At 39.4% G+C, this 16,986-nt stretch overlaps 1 protein-coding gene across 3 annotated transcripts; it reads left to right on the top strand.

Annotated features, from left to right (window-relative positions):
- Positions 1 to 1,613: 1,613 nt before the first annotated feature.
- LOC146485137 (prolyl 3-hydroxylase 1-like) lies at positions 1,614 to 16,757 on the top strand. Of its 3 annotated transcripts, none has more exons than XM_085104108.1 (11): positions 1,614 to 2,133; positions 4,191 to 4,638; positions 6,691 to 6,827; positions 7,735 to 7,887; positions 8,458 to 8,577; positions 10,134 to 10,241; positions 12,517 to 12,624; positions 13,827 to 13,977; positions 14,636 to 14,762; positions 15,313 to 15,385; positions 16,390 to 16,757. In XM_085104108.1, the coding sequence occupies exons 1-11, from the start codon at positions 1,687 to 1,689 to the stop codon at positions 16,633 to 16,635; spliced, it is 2,118 nt and encodes a 705-aa protein (XP_084960234.1). In that variant the 5' UTR covers positions 1,614 to 1,686; the 3' UTR covers positions 16,636 to 16,757. The 3 variants fall into 3 exon arrangements, with proteins under 3 accessions (XP_084960234.1, XP_084960233.1, XP_084960232.1); XM_085104107.1 differs by having other exon boundaries at positions 1,614 to 2,137; positions 4,195 to 4,638; positions 12,514 to 12,624; XM_085104106.1 differs by having other exon boundaries at positions 1,615 to 2,133; positions 12,514 to 12,624.
- The last annotated feature ends 229 nt before the right edge of the window (positions 16,758 to 16,986 follow it).

The following is a 16,986-nucleotide window of genomic DNA, read 5'->3' as shown; positions in this document are numbered from 1 at the left end:
TTTCAGTTGCATTTTGGCTTTCGAGCCAGAGATGAGTCCAGCAAAGTGTGCTGGGGGATGTACTGCTGGAAAAGGATCCCGAAACAGGCCGAAAACTCGGCCTCGTTTGGCGGACGGAGAGAGGATCAGGCAAGGGAGCACGGAAACTGGCCATAAAAGACGTTTCTGTCCGAAACTGTTCGCTACGGATGATGCCAGATGCCCGGTGAAATTCTATAAAGCGCTCGAGAACAACACAGGCCAGAGGAAATGAAGAAACCAGAAGCTCCGTTTTAATGGCCATATTTGAGCAGAAGCGAAGTCCTGACGAGCAGATCTGGCATTTGCGTTCACCATTTGGCAAAAATCAACTGGGCTGAGTTTTTGTCAGATCGACGCAGTTTCAGTTGCTGCCCTTAAGCTTCAATCTGGCAAAAGAAAGGTGTGTAATCATTCTGTGAGGAAAACCAAAACCTGTCAAGGTCCCTTCAGTTGCATAGGTTACTCATCAAGTTCTAACGACCTTGAAGCCGTCCGCTGGTGCTAATATTCCATCCATGTCAGGATACCCATTCCAGTTCAGGGCTCTGACAGGGCCAGTCAGCATTCAGTAACAAACCAGCTCCAAAGAGACCAAGAAGGCTCACAATTGAAAGTGACGATAAAGATTGAGTTAAGCTTATATATTTCTGACTCACCCTCACGTGTTTAGTGGCTGCTTCTTTCCACTGGTAAACTTTTGGCATTTTCTGGAGTTTCGACATGCCAAACCAGCCGTTCATTTGAGACATTTTGAAACATTTCCAGGCGTTTAAAGCCGTTGTTACTGCAAGTTGCACGGATCGTTGCGTAGTGTAACATACCCTGAAAATGACGTGTCTCGCAATGTTTTTGTTGCAGTCACCGTTGCACGAAGTAAAACTGACTTCTACTTCTGGCAACGGTTGCGGCAACAAATAATTGCGAAACCTGTTCATTTCAGGGCATGTTACACTAGCCAACGATTCATGCAACTTGTGTCGCAACAAAATTGTGAGACAAGTTGCAAGAAAAATAGCCTAGCGTAGCAGCGCCTTAAAACGTTAAAGCAGTCCACTTTGTTAAACTTATCAGTCTCCTCGTTGGAAGATTCTCGTGGAATCAAACCTTTTCTTACTTTTGAGAGAAGCGAGTTGAATGAAAATGGAACGCTGGCTTTTTTTTGACAGTTCATGTCACCGGCTTGATAGATTCAATAAATGTGGTTGGCTCAATTAAAAGTGATTCCTGCACTGTAATGGTAATGGCTTATCTGAATTTTTGTTCTGAACACCAAAGCTAAAAAAATCTTTCTCGCCACGAAACACTCGAGAGGCCTTCAATTAGAATCAGGTCAATTTTTTAACCTTCACGTTCCCCCCTTTTTTTTGGGGGGGGGGGGGGGAGGGGAAGAAATGTTATATTTATAAAATAATTGAAAATTATTTTCAGTCGTGTAATAAATATCTTATTGACCAAGCTTGCTTGGTCAAAAAGATGTATGTATTTGCTGAAAAATTTATAAGCGAAAAGCCAACAAGAGGGCCCTTTACTGAAATACTATCATCTGATTGGACAGATGAACAATAAGTGTCTGGTTATAACCCGCCAATCTTGCAAGTACTCATAAGCAACAGTTGTCGATTGTGCAGTTATCGACAAGAACAGAAAAGCGTTTCGTCCGCCAGTATGGCCGCATGGCTGGCTTTCTGGTTCTTATTTAGCGGCTTTTCTGCTTCATTACTCTTTGCAGATTCATTCCAAAGACCGGATATCACTCGCGTAAAATCGGCGGCCTATGACGAACTTTATGCCGATGCAAGATATGCATACAGCGGTGAAAAGTGGAAAGAAGCGATTGAGCTCTTCGAGAGGGCGATCGCGGACTATAAACACGAGAAAGACGTGAAAATTCACTGTAGATCGCACTGCCGCGATAGGTACCGAACGTCTGGGTCTCATAATTTGATCAATGATCTAGAGCTGGATTACTATCGCTACACCATTTATTCACACAAATGTTCTCAACAGTGCAGAGAGAAATATCTTGGTAAACGGACCAAAGTTTCTGCAGCCGTAAAAAAAGATTTTGAATCAAGAATGACGTATGGGTATCTTCAATTTGCTTATTACAAGGTGGGTGAATTAAGCGCTAGAATCAAAACGTTTTGCATTTAGGGTCTTATCTCGCCAGAAACACAATTGTATCTTTGTAAATTTTTTTATTTATAAAGTACTAAGTTTTGACTATGGGTTGTTGTATCTTATCAAGAAACTTATTACGTAAACTAAATTAAAGCTTATAAGTATTTGCTTCATCTTAGCTTTGAAAGCTTTCACCTTGAAAACGTCTGTTGAATTTCTGGAGATTTCTCCAGCAAAATGTCTTGAATGCCACGGTTCGTGACATTCTAATTAATGTAGTTCATGAATATATTCGTGAACACATTTAATTTTGAGCTGATAGTCGTATTGATATTTTCTAAATATTTTGTTTCAAAACAGGAGTAAGCTTAGAGATAAACTTTGATAGTTTCGCATACGAAGCCTAAAAATGAAAGAATCAATTTATAAACGTTTTTGTGTCACGCAGTCAGCTAGCCAGTGAAGAACAAGGCGATATTCATTGTGTAGTTCTAGAAGATATCTATACCCCCATCGGGGCCACCCCCCACGGAAGGGATTTCTTCCAGGTCTCCCTAAGCCTGATTCTCAGATGGTTCAGGTTGTCAGGAATCATGCTAGGTCTCCCCCATCCCTCTTGAAATTCAATTTTCAGTTTCATGAATACATTTCTTAAACTTCTTTGTCCTTGGAGACACCCCTCCCCCCCCCCCCCCCCCCTGGAATTTTCAATCTCTTCTCAGGCAGGTACATTTATTGTAATGGATATTTTCTGGAAGTATATATACATTCCATGAATGGTGGAAAGGTGTAAGTAGCAGGCAGTGACCGGGAGGTGGGGAGGGTCAGCCATCAGTTTAAGGCGCCCTCCCCAGTATCCTTACAATTTCCTCCCTCTCGATCCGAAATACCAGAATATTTTCTGGAAGTATATATACATTCCATGAATGGTGGAAAGGTGTAAGTAGCAGGCAGTGACCGGGAGGTGGGGAAGGTCAGCCATCAGTTTAAGGCGCCCTCCCCAGTATCCTTACAATTTCTTCCCTCTAGATCCGAAATACCAGAATATTTCCTAGACAAAGGAGTTCTCATTCCCACTTCTTTACTTAAGCTACCCTGTATCTAATTTGTACACATAGAAGGTCTCTGAAGCCATACCCCCTCCCCCCTCTTTGTTAAACCCAACTCTCTACTAAGGCTCCTGTTTTTAATGTCAGATTTTGTAACAAGTCCCCTACTCTTTCCCCTCCCTCTAGTGTGGTAAGAATAGGAGCAAGGATGTGATTGACATGTTAGAAAAGCAGAAAGCAAATATTTCAAATTTGGAGAAATCAATTCAAATGATTTCTGTTGGAGAAGTTTCGAAGGAAGAGGAGATTATTCCCCTGTATCCCAGGCTATATGTTACTGGTACAGCGAGGACTATTCAGACTTATCTTTGTGTGTTCTGTAAATTTCCGTGTGGAATTATTTCCCAGTTTTTTGCTACCTTTTAAAATTCTGGGATCAATTGCCACCCAATCTGTTTGACAGTGTATTATTATTATTATTATTATTATTATTATTATTTTGTTTTTGCACTCTTTCAAATACTTATAATGTTTTTTTGAAAAGGGTCAAGACCTTTTTAATGTATACAATGTAAATGTTTCAGATGAAACTTCATCCATCTTCAGTACTAGTAACAGAACCTGCTAGTGCTAGTGGGTGTTGTATAAGTGTATTAATTTTATATCACACACTAGCGGGCTCTTTTACTTAATATGCTGAAGATGGAGGATGTTTCATCCCAAACATGTACCTGTAAACATTAAAAAAAGTTGTGACCTTCTTGAAAATTGGTTTCCTTCCTGCTGGTTCTATGGAAATTTGGAAATATAATATTTTTAATTTTGTTACCCTTTTGTGTGCTGCAAGGGTGAAAGAAGGCACTCCTGTCAAGTGGCACCTCCCCATATACACAGCTCGTACATTTTAAAGGTTTGAGCTCCAACCGTAACTGAATCAGACATATGTTGACATTGAGGCATGTTGAAAAGTCATTGGATTTTACTGATTTGCATCTGCAGGCAGGAAGGATAATCGATGCCGCTAGAGCTGCTTACACTTGTACAGAAACCCAAGCACAGGATAAAACCATGGCCGAGAATGTTAAGATCTACAAGAAAATGCATGGCGTTGAAGAAGCTGGTATCTATTCGTTAGAACCCACACTACACCAAGAGAGTTACTTTAATGCTGCTAGGCTGTACGAAGAAGAACAATGGGATGATGCTATTCAGGGATTTGAAGATGCCTTGTTGGAGTATTTCACTGCATATGAAAATTGCAAGATAATGTGTGAAGAAAATCGGGAACAGAACAAGATATTGGACAGGTCTGGTTTGTTTGGTGTGCACGTTGACGTACTGCAATGTCGCACAAGTTGCCCTGATGAACTGAGGAAAGTGAAGGGGATTTATGTCAAGAACTACCTTGCAAGACATTTTAATTATCTTCAGATGGCTTATTATAAAGGTGAGTCAGTTACATTATGCTTAGGCTTGATCACCAGCTGCTGTTTGGGAAAAGAACCCACACTCACCCCCTGAAAAACACTGTCTTTTTGGAAAGGGAGGAAAAGTAGACCCGTGTGAGCGGCAGAAATGAAGTCTGCATGATGTGTTTTAGTTTAAGTTAATTAAAATGTGAAGTGCTACAAAGCCATGCAGTGGCCACTGTCTTGTAAAAAAGCAGAGTTAGGGTTTTGGGCAAGTGGTCCGTCCCCTAACCTGTCAAGAAAATCATAATTCTGTAGAGTGCCCAATTCCCTGGACTGGTATACAGGGGGGAATTTAGGGAAGAGACCTGAGGGCACCTGAGTCCCCAATTAACTAATATTATGTTTGCAAATAACGAGGTCAAACATTTACATAATTTCCAGCTGAGAAGGCCCCCACCTTATACAATATCCTGGATGATTATCTAGCCAACTCAGATCACCACCACATACATGTACCTCGTTGGCTATCTATCATCTCATATCCGATGTGCGCTTGTGGGATAATTTATTGTTAAACTTTCTGCTGAAATGTTAATCAGTGCAACTGCACTATGGTCGCAACTCTGAGATCATGGTCAGAAATCATGTACATGCAGTTCATGTGTGTTAGCAAATTTTCACAAGTCTCAAAATCTTAGCATCGTAAAGAAGAATCTTGGATTCCCCTAAATTTGGGAGTGCTGTGGTAAAAGTATGGTTTGTTTACAGTTTTCATGAAAATCTTGAATTTTCAGATGGATAATCAAAAAGGTCAGAAAATTTCAGGCATTTTATGTACCTCCAGTGGTAACACTTTCTTCCTGTTTCAAAAAGTTAAAGAATGTCAAAAAATTCCATACCATTAATTTTTCTCATTGGGCGATTCCAGAAAATATCCATACCATACCACTGATGGCTTTTAGGATTTCCGAAGGGGGGGGGGGGGGTTCACGATTATGGAATTCTGAGGGCATGGGGGGGGGGGGGGTATTTACGATTGGATATCCGAAGGCACTGGTGAATTCCACAGGTGGGATTTCTGGAGTAGAAAGTGTAGAGTGAGTTCCTTGAAAACGCTATTGTAGTGGACTTTTGTAGTTCGTAAATAAAATTATGCATGAACGTACGACCGCGGAAGCAGAAGACAAGCATCGATAGATCATGATACATTTCATGTACACTACATGAAGCATATGGGTTGAGAACACTTTTCGTGCACACAACATGACCTGTAAAAGGACGCAACAAGACTCGACGGTATATTTGGTCGCTGAAAGATTTTAACTGTCTGAATTTGAGCTATTCTGCTTTGTAAACGTCAAAACAGCACAAGAAAACAAAGAGGAGTAAAACTGCCATAAATGGTGTTTATTATTATAGCAAAATTCGGACTTAGAAAGAAGTTTTCACAGCCTGGCCACTAGCGGTGGGTTTTTCTTGTCGCCTATCGCCACTGGATCACAGCCCTGAGGAGGCATAAATTCATGTTCGTTTGTTCATACAGGCGTTTTTAAAGTCAAAAACGTACTTCCCAGAAAAACCGGAAATTCTGAAGAGGAGGGGGAGTTCACGATTATGGAATTCTGAGGGCATGGGGGGGAAGTAACGCATTTTGGAATTTCCAAAGGCAAGGGGGAGTTAAAACATGGAAGCCGTCCGTTGTTGGGTATGGATATTTTCTGGAATTGCCCATTACATCTTGGAGATTCATGGGAAAATGCTAATGGAAATCCTTACATCGACCCCTATCTCTTACCCTTTTCAGTAAAGCTTTCAGGATGCTCAAAATTTTCAGTGTTGAGTCACGTCACAGGCCTAGCCTCCCACGCATTTTATTATAGGGGAGTTGCATTAACCACAGGGCCCCATGCTTGTTATCGTAATGGATCCTTAACTGCATCTCTCCACAAACTCCCTGACAACTGATTGTGTTGGTGTCTCAGATAATTTAGATGGAAAAAGTAATATTTTGACTCAGATAATAAAACAGGGCTCATTGGCTGTCTCCAAGTTTGAGGTTTACTATTTTTATACCTTATATTCAACAGTGGAAAAGTTATGGGAAGCCGCAGGCTGTGCTGCATCTTATCTGCTGTTTGATCCTGATGAGGACACAATGATCGATAATTTGAGATACTTCAAACATGAACTTGGTCATGACAGCATAAGAATAACTGCCAGAAAGGTACATCTAACTAGTACATTTAGTTATAATTTATATATATGTAACCCTTTAAGTAACCCTCTGCTAATAGTCTTTCCTATGCACACCTTCTAACCCTCATATTTTCCCCATTGTCTAATGTTGTAGTTCATGCTGTTTTTGGGTTTCAAATTTTTCATACCAATTTGATTTATTTCCCTTTGTCTTAAATTATGGTCATGAATTCTGCACAAAGGAAAATAAAACTTAAACTGGTTTGAAGAATTTTAACCCCCCCCCCCCCCCCCCCGTCACCAACATCTATATGAGCATGCATGACACTGAATCATTTGCTGTTAAAGAAACGTTTTACAGTGTATGAAGCACTTTGCCATTATTTGCAACATACATGTATACATCGACCCTTACTTGATGCAATAAAGAAATGTACATGTAGCCTGGCAAACCATCACTTATTTTTGTCAATCAACTGCAGCTGCTTATATATGGCTACATAATAAAATCAAATGGTAAGTGCTGATTAATGCCAGCCAGGTTCTGTGGCCAGACTTGCACCAGCTCTCAGTGGCTTGTGAAGTTTGACCAGAATAATCATGGTTGGAGCTAACTTTTGTGTAAAACTATATTTACACTGAGTTTGGTTACGTAGAATTTACTTGTCTAACTATTTTCATTGTACAGTATAAAGTGCAGTTAGAACCGGGGGTTTCATTAAGGGTCAGGCACAGGTAAATTGACTGTCTGTGAACACAACTTTTCCTGGTTTCCTTTAACGAATTGCCACTAACTTTATCCATAAAATAACGTATCCAAGTTAAACATCTTAAGTACCCAGGTGCAGGTTTTAATCTCTTGCCTGCCTGTTCAAAATGTCAATGAAACCCCTGAAGAACACTGCCTACAGTTAAGTTTGTTTTTTGCATTTCAGGCAGCAATTAGATATTATAAGGAGACAACGATAGAGCTCAAGCTGCTACAAATGGCCAACGTTTACATGGCTGAGGCGGATTTTGATGACACTGATGAATGGTTTCATGATGGAATTGATGATGAACCCATAAAACAGGAAGTGAATGTTGAGGTGAAAATTGAACAATAATACGCCAGCTTATCCATGGATGCTTTTCATTAAGGCAAACATTCTGGTTTGAAGTTTGAAAAATTTTGCAACTGAATGGAATTGCGTTTTCTGGTTAACCCCAACTGACTTGAGAACAAACCTGTAACTTCCATTCATGAATTTTTCACACAAACCAAAATAAAACAATCAACTTACATCAAATAAGCCGAACCCGAGGAAGGGCTTTTTACATGTACAGTACACTGTAATGGAACAGAATAATATTTTCTTGTTCCAATTTTCTGAAGCATTTCTGGAACAACCTCTCCAGGCATACAGGTGTACCTAGTATAAATGAGCATACATAATAATGTTAATAGGATTGTTTGAAAGACCTGAAATCTATTATCTACTATTTTATGCCCAGAATGCTGGAAATTGCATTTCTGAGCCTCTACATTTCAAAAGTTTGTGGCAGATCGAGAGCATCCCCCAGACCCTCTAAGCCCTGCATGACTGCCTACAGTATGACTGGCTGTCAGTTACAAGTAATCTTATTGAAATGCCTGATTGTGTTTCTTTCAATATAAGGACCTGATGCAAGATGAAGAGAATGCTTACAGTGTGGAGAAACTCTGGGGCATGGGTCCACTCAAGGAAGAAGCACCAGTTGAAAATCCAGAGGAGGTGGTTAACTTTGAAAGATACAAGGTAACTGAAGGCTGTATTATGATATTTACTGCCCATAATATGACCTGGAAATTGCAGCAGCCCACTGCCTGCAGGGATTTCTGTTTCTTCAAACACAGTTATGTAGCTGACTTGATAAGAGTCTAACAAGTCATGCAATACCACAGATATCTGAATGAGTCACATAATACATCAGGACCAGAAATCGGGTTTGGGTATGAAGCAACTGCTCCTATTATTACTACTTCCGGCCCTTTACAGATGATTGGATTACCCCTAGAACATTTTGTTTTCTGTTTACCCTGGGGTATTTGTTGGCCTTGTATTTTAGTCTCATGGTAATGTGATAATATTTTTGATAATATAGTAATTATATGATATTAGTAAGAGACATTTAGCACCAGGGTTTTTGCGTTAATGGTAAAACGGGAAATGGCAGTTTCAGGTTAGGCGTTTGACGTTTGTGGCTTCTAGCGCTTTAGCTACACTGATCACTTGAAGTGGCCGCCATATTGAATTTGCGAACAGCAGTAGTGCTGTTTTTCATACAGCAACATAAAGCTCCATGTTTGCTCTTTCGCGTTAGTTTACACCTAAACATCAACATAAAGACTTGCTACATACAAATCTGACATTTTTATGTTTCAAAAAATTGAAAAGTACTACTCAAATCGCAGAGGTAAAAGATTTGCATGAAAACCTACCTCTCCACATTGAAAACGCATGTTGAAAACCACAAACGTAACGTCAGAGCCTCGTCACGTGATCTCTAGCTGTTCGCCGTCTGAGGTTTTTGCCGAAAAGCCTGGTGCTAAATGTCTCTATTCTTAATTATCCTCTCCCCTAGAGGGGCTTTTCAAGGATAATTGAATAAACTGGACAGAAACAAATATTTCAAATACTATAACTTGGGTTAAGAATCCCAAGCGAGAATCCCTAGGGAGGGCGTGCAGGAGGCAGACCAGCTGCCTATTTTACAAGCGTGACTTAAAGAAGTTGAACTCGGAGCTACTGAGAAACAACTCCAGCTAGCAGTCAGAGTGGGGACTTCAACCCGGGACCTCCAGATTACAAGTCAGACACCCTAACTACTCAGTCATGCTGCCTCCAGGTTTTCTTTCAAATTTTCATAGGTTCATTGGCTTGCAAAGACAATAAATATGTGACTACCTAATAGTATATATGTCTTAAGGAGGAGAAATGTGTGATGGTGGATCCACAGAATCAATGGTCACTATAGAGTAATACAAGGAAAATATAAGAATTACCTGAGACTCAGTTCAGCCTGGATAATTTACATGTAACTTTGATAAGAATGGAGTTAAGCCCAGAAATGAAAAAATCAACTTTTTTTAGCTGCACATTGTAAGGACGTCGTTTGAACAGCTAGTTTGTCCTCACTGTGAGGCATTTGCTGGTTTGTATTAAAAGTCCTAATGCTTGGGGAGAAATTAAACCACTATACACTTGTACCTCCACATGTCTAAATACTTGACTTTGCAGTCAGAATACCGGTAGTTCAAAGCGTTCTTTAACAGTGTAGCTGAATATTAGAGCTCAAATCGTCTTCTTTTCAGGGATCAAAGATTTTAATGACAGAGAAAGACTTAAATGGAACGTTCAGGGTTGCAGTTGAAGGCATGTCAACAGAGGAGGAGTGTAAGATGCTGATCAAACTTGCTGAGGTATGCAGTTTGTTTTAGCCGCTTGTGCATGGTTTTGTACTGTGCCTGTAGAGCCAATGAAAACCTAAATATATTAAATTGCCGAGAGGCCAACCTCAGGAGAAGTGAAATCTGGAGATTTTTTCTTTAGCACCAAATGTTCCAAATCAACTAGTAATCCTTCCCCAAAATTTGACCTCTCCTCTATTATAAAGAATGTTGTTTCTGTTCTGAAGCATGTTGGACCTCTTCCCTCCTTAGTCTTATAGGAAAGCCTGTACATCACTGGTAGCATCTAATTTTCCATATCTGTTCATGAAGTAAAATGACGTTTTTTATCTGATATAACTTTGTCTATGGACAATGATAATCTTTCCCTAAATTTTTGCATGTGTCATTTGATAATAATTATTAGACCCAACCTTGCTTGTGGTTCTTAAGTCTGTGATTTACTGTTAGTAGTTTGCTACAAAGCATCTGTTGTTCAACTTGATCATTCTTTGCTTTGCTTTTGTTTACTCAATCTCCTAGCCTCGTTTTTCTCAAAAACTAAGTATTCTTTGCCTAAATTGAAGGCAAAAATTTGGGGCACTTTTGAGCAAAGCAAAGATTGGCCAAAAATTTGGCAAAAGACGGTAAATTATATGCACCCTTAAATTATAAAATAACATCAAATTAAGGCTGCATTAAATGTAAATATTCAGAGATTCTGAAAACAATCAGATTTATATAAAAAATAATAAAATAAATTTGTAGGTCTGACTAAAAATTCTAGGAAAATAAATCATAAAATAATGAATAATAATAATAAATGTGGTAAAATTAAATAAATGTAAATAAATAATAAAACAAATAAATGTACTAAACTTTGAAGCTTTAACAAGTATTCTGTTGTTGCTTCTGTTAATTTTGTTGTCAATATTTGTACTTATCTATTTTGTTTTGAAATTTCTTTTATCATAGTATCTTCTCAGGTTTGCTGCCATCTTTTACCTTAATCGTAAGCTACATGATTTGCTCAAATTACGGGCTGGCAAATTCCATTTAAATGTAGTGAGAGCGCCAAATGATTAAGAATAATGTTGTTCTGAAATAAGAGGAGATTGAAGTCGGGATTCAAAATGTTGCCTCGTTTGTGCTTGCACTCAAAATTGATATTTGTTGTGAAAGGGAAACAATTTTTGCGTCTCAGAAGCAAATTTCGCTTTTGCAACAGGCACTGCATGTGCTCACAACTACAAGTGGTGCAACATTCAGAGAAACATTGAAGAGGCTTTTAGTGAAGGCAAAATCCTTTTTTCCTCTCAGGGGTACATTTATTGGAGTGAGAAGTTGACCACCATATAAAAACTTGATACCATTATTTCTTCTTCTGAAATAACAAAGAGACATCTTTATAGTCTGAACTATTTGTTTGAACCTCTCTGCGACTTTTTATAATAAATGGTTTATATTATTTGTTTTTGAGCAGTTTAACGTCACGTGCGGTCCAGACTTGTAAACTTTCTAACAGTCACAATAACGTAAAATTTTCTACTCTCAAAAGAAAGGCCTAACATTACTTGAATGAATTTTGCCAGCTTGTAATTGAGATAAAAGTAATTAATCATAAACGGCATGACCCTCTTCAATTTTCAAATAAAATAAAGTAAAGGCACTGGTCTTCATAACGTTAATTTTAATAAAATGTTCAGGTTTCAACCTAAAATTTGCATCAACAATTGAATATTCATGCATTTCTTTTCTAAATATGTTTAAATTTAATTTTAAATAAAATTAAAGTGAAAACAAGAAATATGCAACGCAAAAACGTCCGGGTTAATTTCTTTCGTATTTCTTTTACAAAAAGTACACTCTTGTTTTTATAAGAATATTCTTGTGAATATATATATTTTTTATTTAAACAATATTTTGTTTCGACATTTACTCTAAGAGCAAAAACAGTACTCATCGCGAGAGCTAGCTAACGCCGTTTACACTAATTTTTAAAAAAAACATCACGGTCAAAAAGAAGCAAGACATAAGAAGAGATAGCTAAACACAGTTCAAAAACTCATTAATAATTCATAAACCCATTGACCTATCGAATGGTGGATAAAACGTCACGTGCAGTGGTTTTAAAACCCGATAAAACCTCCTCCTTATTAGTATGCGGTGTTAAATGTGAAAATTCGTGTTCATTGGATTTAAGCGTCGTTCAAAGTCTTCGTTGAAAAGTGCCCTGATTCCGATTCATTCGCGAGGGTCATGTCATGCTATACATCGGGATCTTGATCTCTTTGGTCTGTTCCAGAAGACAGCTAGACTTGGAGATGGCTATGACGGCAGAAACACTGAGGACAAGCCATTTTCTTTCACTGATAAGGAAACCTTTTCCGGTGTCACTATACTATCTGCTTCGGAGGTAAGGATCAATGCAAATTGTTGTTGTTGAATTTGCTGTTCAATGTGAGTAGGTTTCCTCAGTTTTTACTTCGTAAACTGTTTTTTTCCGTTGTTTTTCACTGATTTATCGACTGACTGACTGACTGATTAATTGATTGATTGATTGATTGATTGATTGATTGATTGATTGATTGATGGATTGACTCACTGACTGACTGACTGGTTGATTGATTGATTGATTGATTGATTGATTGATTGATTGATTGATTGATTGATTGATTGATTGATTGACTGACTGACTGATTGGCTGACTGACTGACTGTCATTCTCATAGCAGGTTTTAGTTTTTGAGGGGTTCCTCTTTTTTCAATATGGCTGTGCCCTGTGATTGATTTACAAAAAAATCATTCCCCTTTCCGCTCAAGATGAACTTGTCTTTGTTGCATGTGCTTTCGAACACTTAAACTGCGATTATATCTAATTACTTTGCATTCGTATTGGCTCACTTCATGATTTGCGTTTGCTGGTTAACTGACGGTGCCTACAAATACAGAGGTATTTTTGCGCCATTTATAACTACACGGGAAAAACAGATCTCAGCACGTTTTATTGGAATCCTAAAAGAAAATTGGGCGTAACCACGCATTTTTAAGACTTTAAAATACATAGCAATGCCTTATGGCATTCTCTTTTCCAAATTGAAGCTTTAATAAATATTTATGAAAAAAACGTGGCTACCCGTAATTTTCTTTTTGGATTCTAATAGCACTTGCTAAGATGTGCTTTCTCGCATACATGTAGTCATAAACCGCGTTAAAATTCGTTTGCATTACTAGGTACCTACAATGTTGAACAATTCAAATGAAAAAGTAAGACCACCCCTCCCCCCCCCCCTCATTTCAATGATAGGAAAATGGCCTGGTTTTTTTTTTTGGGGGGGGGGGGGGTAGTTAGTTTCCTTTTTTTTGTTCTGTCCAATATTCATTCTTGGACAATTCAAATGAAAAATTAAGACCACCCCTCCCTGCCATTTCAATAATGGAAAAATGGCGCGTTTTGCTTCTCGTCTTTTGTATCACCCGATGCTCTCGCAGGCGACCCGGCATGAACCCGTTTTTCTCGGACCATCCCGAGATGCGCAGAACTTATGTGCAGTAACAAAAGGAGACAATGTCTTTGAAAAAGCGCTCCATTATGTTTTACATTGTTCTCCTCCATCAGGCGGCTCTGAACAAGAAAGCGCCAGTGGAAGAAGTAGAGCTGTACTTCAACTTGAGCGAGAAAGTCCGACACTTCACTGAGGATTATTTTCAGCTGGAGACCCCACTGTATTTTTCATATTCTCATCTTGTTTGTCGAACTTCCATTATGGGTGAGTTCAAATTGTTGGGGATAGTTTTTGCCTTTGCATGTTTTTGAAGAGCGCGCGGCTTTGTCCGCCCATGTGACTGATTTCTATTCCCGCTTTTCTGGCAATGATACAACTAGACTAAACAGGCGACTGAAGCCAGGATAAAATTTAGAAACTTGTGAAATTGTCGCGGAGATTTGGTGTCATTTCAAAAACCCCAAAACGTTTTTGTATTAAGGTGGTAGACTTAGACAAGCACTCGCGCTTGCTGCTGCTGCTAATTTAATCAAAGTAGGCATGCATTGGCGCTTGGAATCCAATATGGCGACAAAAAATGGCGGACCATAACAACCAACTTTGGCTGTCGTTTTCTCATTGGCCCTGTGGCCATAATTTTCGAGGTTATAAGGCGGAACGTCTAAGAAATGTTTAGATGTCGATCTTAAATTGCGGATAGGAACGTAGTGACGAACTAGATCTATAAGGAAGGATGGAGCGTTGTTATTCAGACATTTAAATGTTAGTAAAAGAATCTACTATAAATAACTATTTTAACCTCTGCCTGAATTAGCACTCGGCTATTTGTGGGTGTTATCAAAATGTCGTGGAAGTAAAGTAATAAATAAATTTGTTGTTGGTTTGTAATTACAAAAGTGTTATATTCTTTCACATGTTCCAGATCCCAATGCACCGGACCAAGTGCCCCATTTGAGCCATCCGATTCACTCAGACAACTGCCTTCTTCACCGAGATGGACTTGGCACGTGTCCCAAGAGATCACCAGCATACACGTGGAGAGACTTCAGGTATGGTATTTTAGTGTTGTTGTCCTATGTAGTCATTGTTCGGACCTTCCCGTGACGCCGCACGAGCAGGGTCCCGTTTTTCACACATCCCGAAGAGTCTTCCCTGGCCCGAGAATGTAGAGTGGTTTTTGAGTGTCGTAAAAACAAAACTAAAATGTTAACTCTGACCAATCATAACAGTCGCAAACAGCGAAATGAGTCAATTGGAACTCGAAGCAAATGCATGTAACCGGCGCCAAGCGCGGGAAAACGCGTGCAAACAAGGCACTTCTTATTGGTTCAGAAATTGGCGTGATTTTTGTTAACCAATCACAGGCCGTAGTAAAGCAAACTAAAGCAAACACCAATTACTTCCGACACGCAATTGAAAACCTCTCTATCACAGAATTGACAATAGATTCAGCGCAATTAAAACTCTAAACTCTTTTTTGTTGGTGCTCATTCAGGCTTCCTTTCCAAAAGAGTATGTTTCTCTGTGGCTTAGCCAGTCAAACCGCAAACTTGTCAAGGTGTTTTTAAGTTTAACCTGATTTCTCTCTTTATTGTTCAGTGCATTGTTGTATTTGAATGGTGACTTCAAAGGAGGAGAGTTTCTTTTTGCTAATCCAGATGAATCTGTTCAGGTATAGCAAGCTTTTGAGTGGTTTTCAGTAGTAACAGACCATACCATCCCTTTTTTATTTAAATGTTGATTTTTGGCGTGGACTGCTGGCAAACTATCAAGATTGAAGTAGGGGTTTCATTTGTAGTTTACCTTCCGTGGCTGAGTGGGAAAAGGGTTCTTTCAACATAAAGTAGATGAAAGCTTCGCTCAGGAACATTGTGTGTTTTACCGAACTTGATTCGTACGATTACTGTCTTCGTGGTTTGTACCCAAACGCATTTCAACAGCTAAGTTTCCTTTACTTATCAAGCACATATTCCGATGGGTCATTTGGCTCCACCATTAGTTGTCAAAGCTTAGAACAGTGCTAATTATGGGCTTTGCCGGAATTTATATTTAATTGTCAGTGTTATAACCATTCCCGTCAGAGCATGTTTTAAACGTATTGATTTCAAAACAATCACGAGCCAATCTGGATTCGCTCTGACGAAGGGCTAACGCTCAAAACGTCAGCACTCGAATCTCTTTACGGTGGTCAACTTACCTTCAGTTTTCAACACTGTTGATAAACCAAACATTCATTTCTACTCCCCGCCGACGCAGCACGAGAGTTTCTTTAGAAACTAACCCCCTTATCGATTTGGTAGTAGTCACTAGTAGTGTTGTTCAGTGTTGTTTTTAAGCCCGTTTTCCCGCTCTTGCTTTCGACTCCGTGGTTATGTCCAATGACAAATGGGCCAAGTGAAAGCGCGGGAAAATTAGAGCTTTGTTTCAAGCGTCACTCCCTTCCATTGGCGGGAAAAAGGAGAGCCCTGAGAAAGCGCGGGAAAATTGAAGCCTTGTTTTAAGTGTCACTCCCTTCCATTGGCGGGAAAAAGGACAGCCTTGAGAAAGCGCGGGAAAATTGTAGCCTTGTTTTAAGTGTCACTCCCTTCCATTGGCGAGGAAAAGAGAGCCCTGAAATTTTTTAGGCGGTCTTAATTAAACATTATAGTAAAGTTACAATATTATGTTAATTCCCAGGCTAGACTTAAACCGGAGTGTGGACGAGCCGTAGCTTTCTCAGCTGGACTGGAGAATCTACACGGAGTGGCGGGAATACGCGAGGGTCGGAGGTGCGCCTTGGCATTGTGGTTCACTTTACGTCAAAAACACGATGAGACGCAACGTAAAGTAGCATGGGAAATTCTCCAAAAAGCCAAGGAACAGAAACGGTTGGAAGAATTGCCTCTGTTTACGCCTAAAGTAGCGACTCACATGGAACTGTGAAACTGTAGTTAAAGGTTTTTATTCTCCGCGTCTTCAGTTTGTTGTCACGTGTCGAATTCAAAGGAGTTCGACTTGATAGAACTGTAGCTCAACGTTTAAATAAGTGTCGCGTATCATGTTTACTGACTAGCACTGACGAAACGGTGATTAAAGACAACGCGCTAAGCGTACGCGCATGCAAACTCAAATGTTTAGTTTTTACGTTCTAGAAAAAGTATGATTACTGCGTTTTGGCAGTCCTTACATATAATTTAACCCGTTAGGAAGAAACAGTGTATCTGCTAAACTCCAGAAAAGAAAGGCGTCTTGGCTTGTTATTAGGGAGTTTTAGCAACGCAACGGCGACGAGAA

This window comes from Pavona decussata, unplaced genomic scaffold, assembly GCF_977016875.1.
Source record: "Pavona decussata unplaced genomic scaffold, jaPavDecu1.1 SCAFFOLD_28, whole genome shotgun sequence".
In the NCBI taxonomy this organism is placed as follows: domain Eukaryota; kingdom Metazoa; phylum Cnidaria; class Anthozoa; order Scleractinia; family Agariciidae; genus Pavona; species Pavona decussata.
Note: the sequence above shows the minus strand (reverse complement) of the source record. Positions and strands in the feature narration are given on the sequence as shown.